The 8,271-nt window shown below is 37.0% G+C and overlaps 3 protein-coding genes across 3 annotated transcripts in view; 2 read left to right on the top strand and 1 right to left on the bottom strand.

The window, feature by feature from the left end:
• Nucleotides 1–2,272, top strand: part of LOC104734147 (protein TIC 56, chloroplastic) — a 4,724-nt gene extending 2,452 nt beyond the window's left edge. Inside the window, exons 3-6 of the mRNA XM_010453669.2 lie at nt 12–294; nt 389–551; nt 677–1,515; nt 2,185–2,272. Coding sequence (XP_010451971.1) covers nt 12–294; nt 389–551; nt 677–916 — 686 coding nt within the window. The 3' untranslated portion in view covers nt 917–1,515; nt 2,185–2,272. The remainder of the gene's footprint in view (nt 1–11; nt 295–388; nt 552–676; nt 1,516–2,184) is intronic.
• On the bottom strand, nt 2,393–4,298 carry LOC104734142 (ferritin-1, chloroplastic). The gene is made up of 8 exons (XM_010453660.1): nt 3,857–4,298; nt 3,680–3,763; nt 3,393–3,453; nt 3,184–3,271; nt 3,025–3,086; nt 2,872–2,937; nt 2,713–2,776; nt 2,393–2,614 (listed from the first exon to the last, which is right to left on the bottom strand). Exons 1-8 carry the CDS (start codon nt 4,159–4,161, stop codon nt 2,580–2,582), a joined length of 765 nt encoding a protein of 254 aa, XP_010451962.1. The 5' UTR covers nt 4,162–4,298; the 3' UTR covers nt 2,393–2,579.
• Nucleotides 4,406–7,101, top strand: LOC104734143 (uncharacterized protein At5g01610). Its single transcript, XM_019234970.1, has 3 exons — nt 4,406–5,902; nt 6,318–6,372; nt 6,462–7,101. Exons 1-3 carry the CDS (start codon nt 5,816–5,818, stop codon nt 6,830–6,832), a joined length of 513 nt encoding a protein of 170 aa, XP_019090515.1. The 5' UTR covers nt 4,406–5,815; the 3' UTR covers nt 6,833–7,101.

Here is an 8,271-nt window from a genome sequence, read left to right as displayed (position 1 = left end):
TTCTTGTTCAGTGAGGCTTGGTGCAGCGGCAACGGCTTGCCTGCACAAACTCCAAAAGGGAATACCGCCATGGGTTCCTTTAAAGGGACGAGAGCCAAAGACATACAAGCAACTCCAAAAAGAAGCTATTGAGAGTAAGAAACGCGACATGGCAGTGCTTGAAGCAAATGATGGCGTTTGGCCTGGAGTCAGAACTCCCAGCCACGCTCTCTTTCTCTGGGCCAGTGGGTCTGAATTGACAACAGTACTGGAATCTGATCACATGCCAAACAAGTTCATCCCCAAACGATTGAGGTATTACAATTAAAGACCCTTTACACCTTTGACTTTTTTTGTAGCCAATATTGGATTTGGTTCTTCTCTCAAAGCATGAAGCTTTTAATTGTAGACAAGAGTTGGCCAAAGTAATACCAGGGTTAAGGCCATGGGAAGTGATAAGTGTAGAGCAAGCTATGGATCAGATCAGCTATGGTGGAGAGTGGTACCGTGAGCCGCTTGGTACTTACACCACTGGTCCTCCTTACATCAGAGAGTGGAATAGGAGTGTCATGGTAAGAGATTCCTTTCTGTTCTTCTGATTTCTCTGACTAAGCTTTTGTCTAGCATTGGATGATAGTGATGAATTGACTTATCTTTTCTTCTCTCTCTCTTTAAATTTTTTTTTTTTTGCTTGCAGAGACTGTTCCGTATATTCTACAACCTCAGTACTCGAGTAGGCCAGAAGCTGGAGAGGACAGTCCCGGGATTCGACACTATAATGGATAAAGTTCAGAAAGATTATGAAACTCGGATTGAAAGGAGGATGAAGCGGAGAGAGGAAGAGTTGAGAGAACGGGACCTGAAGCATTATTCCGGCCGTAACGATGAAGATGAGGATGAGGAGGACGAGGATGTCAATGAAAGCGACTCGAAGTGATTGAAGCAAAGCCTTCATCAAGTGGTGACTACAAAGCAAACATCCTGTTGTTTAATGTTCTTCTTCGCCAGCAACGCACGTCGGTGTCGGTGTGTTGGGGATTTGTTTCTCGCATTTACGCACTAGGCCACAGCGTTCTGGTTATCTTCCGTCTTCTGTAACATGGCTTGTTTTCTAGCTATGTTTAACCAACATGCGACATGGAGAGTTCTATCAGAAAAATTTGAAAGGAACCAGTTCTTTTTCTTTTCCTTGTCGTTTTTATATTTCACTAAAATTAAAATTTGGACAAAATAATAATGTTCAGCTGGATGATCTGCTCTAATGGGCTATTATGGGCTACATGCAATTTTCTCACACGGTCTTTGTGGGCGTATTTAGATATCATTAATGGGCTTCCGTTTGCGAGGCCTAATTATAACTTTGCGTATTCTACATAAACCGAACCGGTTAGGCGAGTACCGGAAAAACTAAGTGGCGATGCTGGATAGGGCAGCTTGGCGACAAACTGGGAGAGGACTTGTGTTGTCCACACTCGCCCCGAACTCCGAAGCTCAGTGTCGGTGATCCAATTTCTCGATGACTATCTCACAGTTATGGTCAGTTCTTATTTCCGTCCCTCTCAAATTAATTTGAACTCCAAATTTAAAGCTCTTGTGGTGTCGATTTCCAATTCTGTTTTCTGATATAAGAATAATTAGCTGGAATCTGAGAGCCCCTTTTTGTTGTTTAGGGATTCAAAAAAATTCGTGCATTATGTAGCAGATACTTATTTGAATAGCGTATCTCTCTAGAATAGATGCTGCTATTGCTCGGAATCATTTGACATTTCCTTTTGCTTTTTGATAAGACTGTGATGATATGATAGAATCTTTCAAAGCTTGCTTGGTTACCCTGAGAAGGACTTGTTCTATTTAAGATGTTCTACATTACTTGAAGGAAACACCTGAACTTTTTTTGTCATTATATAAATCAGATTCTCACTCTTTTACTTAGTGTTTTGAAGAACCTTGATGAAAAAAGACAAGTCAGATTCTCACTCTTTTACTTAAGCCATGAAAGAAAGCTTAGTGGTGTTTTCATACGTCATGAAATTTTCATAGATACCCATTGTAGTACTTGGTCAGCTCTTTGTAGAACAGAGGAGAGGTCTTTGTTTGTTTGTTTCGTTATAAAAGATTTTCCAGTGTTCAAGATGGAATCAAAGTAAAGAGCATCTCTTTTGCTTTGATGTGACTATGACCTTGTTCTTGTTTGCTTTTTCTCAGTTTTCCCAGTGACCAGCTTGTCGTTCTCGGTGGAAAGTGACATACTACTCTTCATGCTATGCTTCTTTTAATTGTTCTTCATTAACAGGTTCGTTACGCTTTCTCTTTCATGTTAAATTATGGATATGTGTTGTGTTTAATTAGATAGGTCTGAGTTCTTACTACTTCAGTTAGTTAGTCTTCTTCATTTGGTCATAGCTATTTAGAAAATAGTAAAACAAAAACTTCATTAATTTGGCTTAGGAAGTTATTACAAACACCAACTTAAACACAAAGCTTACTACTACAATCTTTATTACTCCATAACTTCCAATCTAAAGCTTTTCGATAATCTTTGGGTTCTTCTGAGTAGCCCCAACATTGGCCGTCTGAAAGTGCTCTTATAGAGGTCCAGTCTAATTCAGAAGCATCTGGTCGAAATGCCAAACTCCTGCAAAGACAGAACAAAAAGTATAAAGCTTTGTAACAACTTAATAATTTAAGTCTTAGAACACGATATCTATCAAATATAGGGGTTTAGATTTGTACCGTGGCCTTTGCCAACCATCCTTAGCTGAGTGATGTAGTCTGAGATCTTCTTGATTGCTTCAATCTAGAAAGAAATGCATAATTTCTCGAGTCAAAAACAAAACCTTTTTGGATTTTTCAAGTAAAAAGATCTGAACCAAGAAAAGAAAGAGCTTTTACCTGTTCTCCAAGAAATTCAGTCTCAACGAAATCAGCTAGCTGGGGATCATTGTTCTCTGATGCCACCTGTTTTTGTTGGCCGAAAGTATATGTTAAGGTTAGGAGAATGACTATTAGCTTTATATGACCAAATGGAAAAGTTAAGGAACCTACCCTGTGAACGTTTAGAAGCTTCTCATTAGTGAGTTTCTCGAGAGATAGAGCCAACTCCATTGCTACAAAAAGATTAGTAAACTAATAAATATCTACATTTTATTTATTCATCCAAAAAGAAGTAATTTTATTAGGTGTGTTGTTTGGCTGAAAGTATACCATATAATGCATCTCCTTTTTCAGCATGTTCGAATTCTGAGATAGGTGAGACGATGGGGTGAAGTTTCACTCTTCCTCCTCTTTGGTTCTGTATACATACACACAAACCAACAATAGAAAGATTAACAAAGTCCATCATAAAATCTTTATCAACTTCCAAAAGTTTTGCTTTGTAAACGAGAAAGAAGGGAAGAAAATAGATAGGAAACCTGGTACTCCATAAACTTTTCAGCATGCCCTCTCTCTTCCTCACTTGATTCCTTGAAAAATCTGGTAATCATAAAACCGTGTGTTAGCATGGATACATCTCTTTCTTTAAAGTAGATAGATGGATGGTTAAGATATTAAGGGAAAGAAGATAATATTACTTGGCTAGTCCCTTAAGAGCGACGTTGTCTCTGTCGAAGTATGCGTACATGGAATGGTATACGTAGGAGACGTTGTATTCCACACTGTAACAATGGAGTTCCGTTAGATCTTNAGAAGAGAATATTACTTGGCTAGTCCCTTAAGAGCGACGTTGTCTCTGTCGAAGTATGCGTACATGGAATGGTATACGTAGGAGACGTTGTATTCCACACTGTAACAATGGAGTTCCGTTAGATCTTTATTAATTTAACATTTTCCTTTTTTTTTTTAACAAAAGAAAAAAAAAAAAGAAGAAGAAGCTTACTTGATTTGCTCATTAATGACTGCCTCGGAAGAGTCGGCATAGCCTTGGCGAGCGAAGGAGACATGAGATGTGATGGGGATGGCCAGATCGGCTTTCTTGACCTCCTCAAACGGCTGGAAGACGACACCGGTCATAGGCATGTTGTTGGTGTCCACAGTAGCGGCGGAAACGTCCACAGCTCTGCCGGCGCCAGTTTTCATGGAGAAGCCGAGAGAAACAGCCGGGGAAGCAGGGCCGTGAGGGAGTACTGGCCTGGGAGAGAGAGCGGGGTTAGCCGTGAAAGAGGAGAATGCTCTGGAGGCCATTGTTTTGGGAAATGTAGAGAGAGTGTTTTTAGGGAGGGGGAAAGGGTTTGGTTACTAGGGTTGATGAGACGGCTGAGAGAATGGGTGTTTGTTGTGCTACTGTAAGCAGATGGGTGATGATGTTGATAAAGAAGAGGAAGGGAGGGATTAAATAAGAGAGAAAAGGCGTGTGGTCACCGTTGGATTAGGATACACGTGGAGGGTGGAGATAACGCCAGATGTAGGGGCGTGTGGCGGCCTCGTGCTCCATCCAATGGGATAGTGTGAACGTGAGTTTATTCGATCCACGTTACCATCTTCCAATATCAGCTTTTGTCTGTTTCTCTCTCTTTTTATCTTTCCGAATCTTTTTAAAATTTTACTTTTGCTTAGTCTCGCGATTCGACTATTCCCTACTCGCCCTCCCTATTTCTCTCCCCAATAGATGATAACAAATCAATTTGATGACTCGGAAAAATAAAATAAAAAATAAAAATAAAAATAAAAAAGATGATAACGTTTACGACATAAGTTATACGTGCAAAAAGTCTGTGACGCGTATTTTGACCACATAGGAAATTGGATAGAGTCGATCAAGTATAGTATTTTGCATTTTTTTAATGGTTTAATAGATTTTAGATATTTTCAAAACACGAAATCTAGTATCTAGAACATAAAAGATTTGAATTGGTCCAAACCCTTTTGATGAAGTGTTTGTAGTATTGTGTGGCCTTTAATGAACTTACATCAAAGAGGGATGGGGAAAACGTAACATCCGTGGCGTGGCTCTCTAAGTTTTTTTTGGTTCTAGGAGATGAGATGGAGACGTAAAACTGATACATACATTACATAAGATAAGAGCGGCGAGTAGCTTCGTGAAAGGGCGTCTGCTGTTTCAAAAATGGTTACTTGTCTTTATCCGAGACAATTACACGTCAGAATATGTACAATGTAGGCCTCTTTAGTAAATATCATAGAAGAATAAATATCAAAGATTATTTATAGCTTTAATAATGTATTGTTGGCCAGAACAAAAAAAAATACTAAAAAATAAAGAAAGCTTTTATTAAAATATAATAAGGTGGGGGAGTTAAGTTAGGCTTGATTAAGAGAGATCGACTCTGGAATGCACAAAGAGGAAGTAGGTAATAAAGGGTTAGAACCGACCCCATTTCGTCACACATATGACCGTTCATCAATATTGGAGTATTAAAGATCTACTTGTGTTTTGTTTTGCTTTGTTTTGTGCCATGTGGATGTTCAGGTTTCCAGCCAGGGCTTTGTGTTGTAACCTTATATAATATCATCATAATTCTAGCATTCAATGACGGCCCTCCTTAGAGAGAGAGTCCCAAGGAGTAGTGAGTGATAGGCAAGTACTTTTTTTTGGGATACAGCTGCTTGCTTCGACAAATATACTGTACATATATACACGGTATACAAAATAGCTTACAATCCACGTGTGATATGTTAATTGGCTTGAAAGAATAGTGCATAAATAAAATAAAAAAAAAACACAACGAGAATCCAACCAAACCAGCGGTGCTTGCGAGTTTTTGGTTCCAAAAATTTCTTTCCCGGGACAAGAAAGAAAAGAAAGTCGTCGTTTGTTTTTCTTGTTCTTCTTCTTCTGGGGGGAAGGGCTGTGTGATTTGATCTTGATTGGAGAAGAATAATGGATCAGATCTTTAACAAGGTTGGATCCTATTGGTTAGGCCAGAAGGCCAATAAGCAGTTTGACTCCGTCGGCACCGATCTCAACGTACGTCTTCTTCTTCTTCTTCTTCTTCCTCTGTTGCGATCCCTATCCCTATATATATACATATATATATATATATATATTCTCTACAATGTGATTCATTTCTGCTTGCTACCCTACCCGGCCTTATCCATTGTTGTTTCTTTGTTCAGACATAAGTCACATTTATCCTATAGTTTGAGGTCTTTTTATCGATAAATCATGCCACATAAAGGAAGAACATCTACTACTATCAAACCGATGATACCTTTAGAAATTACTCATTCGAAAAATTGCAAAATGCTACAATCTGTATATCTCCACACATCGTGATGTTTCTTTATCTTGTTCGTGTCATTGCGATTATTACATACATTATTCATCAGTTAGACACTCTTTTTTATTTGTCTGAATGAATATTTCTCTATGAACATTCCAGTCGGTGTCAACGAGCATTGAGGGAGGAACAAAATGGTTGGTCAACAAAATCAAAGGTTTGCATGATCATCACTCTTGTGACTCACAACAGCTGCTGCATCATCTTTCAAATTTTTTTGACATCCCAATTAATTTCAATCCCCAGGGAAAATGCAGAAGCCGTTGCCTGAGTTACTAAAAGAGTATGATCTACCCGTGGGAATCTTCCCAGAGGATGCCACAAACTACGAGTTCGATGAGCAGAGCAAGAGACTAACTGTTTTGATCCCAAACATCTGTGAAGTTGGGTACAAGGACTCATCAGTCTTGAAATTCGCCACAACGGTGACAGGACACCTTGAGAAAGGCAAGTTAGCAGAGGTGGAAGGAATCAAGACAAAAGTTATGATATGGGTTAAAGTGACAAGCATATCCGCAGATGCAACAAAGGTGTATTTCACTGCTGGGATGAAGAAGAGCCGGAACCGAGATGCTTACGAGGTTCTAAGAAATGGCCTCCGAGTCGATAAATTCTAACTTAACTCCATCCTACTACTCTTTATCGATTCTTATCTTCCCAAAAGTTTCAAAACCTTATTCATGATTGTGATGAAGACTTTGATACGGCCGGAGCATATATATATATATATATATATATATATATGTCTTGTCTTTCGGTTAACTTAGGAGGCCTAGAATCCGACTTTTGCCTTTGCAATCAAATACATTTATGATCCCATCATTGTTGCATTCCCAATTGTAAAAAAAAAAGAAATATGTACTATTATGATTTTGTCTCAGTTTGATTTGTTGTATTGTTTTCACATTTGGTTGATACTCAAAACTAGGGGTAGTAATAATGTATACTAAAAAAAAACAAAACATGAGATGATATAAGCATTTCGTTGAGTTAAGATGAAGGATTTAAAAAGAGTCAATATAGTAGTAGATGTTTAGAAAGTTGTAGATAATTGAATTATATAGTCAAGTGTCTTGTAGGAATTGACTAAATGATAAAAGAGCAAAACTCTGAAACATGATTACTCTCTACTTTTTGGAAGAAGCTTTGTGTTGCTGCTGCATACATAAACAAACCATGAGAGAATGCTTCCCATATTTATATATACTAGAAGTAGATTCGCGCGATGCGCGAGATAATTTTAACATATATTAGATTTATTAAAATATTTAAAATTTAATATTTTGTGTTTCGATAAATTATTTTATGTTTGTTATTTATTTTGTTTTTAAATAAGTATTCTCAGTCACGTAAAATAAATGACTATTGATTAGTTAAGCATTGAACTGAATTTTTTTGTTAATATGAAAGGTTACTTTAAAATATTTAGTCTGTATCCCATATAATATATATAGTTTTTCATGTTTTGATACACAATCAAAACATACAAACATTTTTTACGTTGGGAAAAGAACATTGATTACATATAAAATAAAATGCGGATGAGCATGGACATTATGTGTAAGTTTGTCCGCTTTTAACATAATTTATAAAACATCAATATCTTCTAAAACCAGACACCTCCAAGAAGGACGAGACAGTAACTTGAATTTCTCGAATAACCTCTTCTTGAGCCGAAACTCATGCTCTTCCTTCATTCTCTGTGTAATTAATTTCTTTAATTAGATAACTAAAGGTAGCATAAATAATAGTGATATTTATATATTACCAACATGCTTCACACATGCTTAAAAGTTTTATTATTATAATTTGAATCTTTTAGCAATAAAATATTTTAATCTTAATGAATTATACAAATGACTTCAAATGCATTTGTGTTCTAGAAGTAGAATTCTTTCTGTTTCTTGATTAATTGCATTTGGAAAAGAAAGTTCTTTGTTAGATATTTCTATATTTTTATCACGTACTTTATATCTATTAAACATACTAAATCTAAATGCAAACTGATTTTAGTTTAGAATTGAATAAAAAAATGTTATTGATATATTATTATATC

This window comes from Camelina sativa, chromosome 13 (assembly GCF_000633955.1).
Source record: "Camelina sativa cultivar DH55 chromosome 13, Cs, whole genome shotgun sequence".
Classification (NCBI taxonomy): Eukaryota; Viridiplantae; Streptophyta; class Magnoliopsida; order Brassicales; family Brassicaceae; genus Camelina; species Camelina sativa.
Note: the sequence above shows the minus strand (reverse complement) of the source record. Positions and strands in the feature narration are given on the sequence as shown.

Coding starts and splice junctions, on each gene's coding strand:
- LOC104734142 (XM_010453660.1), bottom strand. CDS start 4,161: ATGGCCTCCAGAGCATTCTCCTCTTTCACGGCTAACCCCGCTCTCTCT. Junction 3,454..3,679: donor GCTCTTAAGGGACTAGCCAA/GTAATATTCTCT, acceptor TATGATTACCAG/ATTTTTCAAGGAATCAAGTG. Junction 3,272..3,392: donor AAAAGTTTATGGAGTACCAG/GTTTCCTATCTA, acceptor GTATGTATACAG/AACCAAAGAGGAGGAAGAGT.
- LOC104734143 (XM_019234970.1), top strand. CDS start 5,816: ATGGATCAGATCTTTAACAAGGTTGGATCCTATTGGTTAGGCCAGAAG. Junction 5,903..6,317: donor CCGTCGGCACCGATCTCAAC/GTACGTCTTCTT, acceptor TGAACATTCCAG/TCGGTGTCAACGAGCATTGA. Junction 6,373..6,461: donor GTTGGTCAACAAAATCAAAG/GTTTGCATGATC, acceptor TTCAATCCCCAG/GGAAAATGCAGAAGCCGTTG.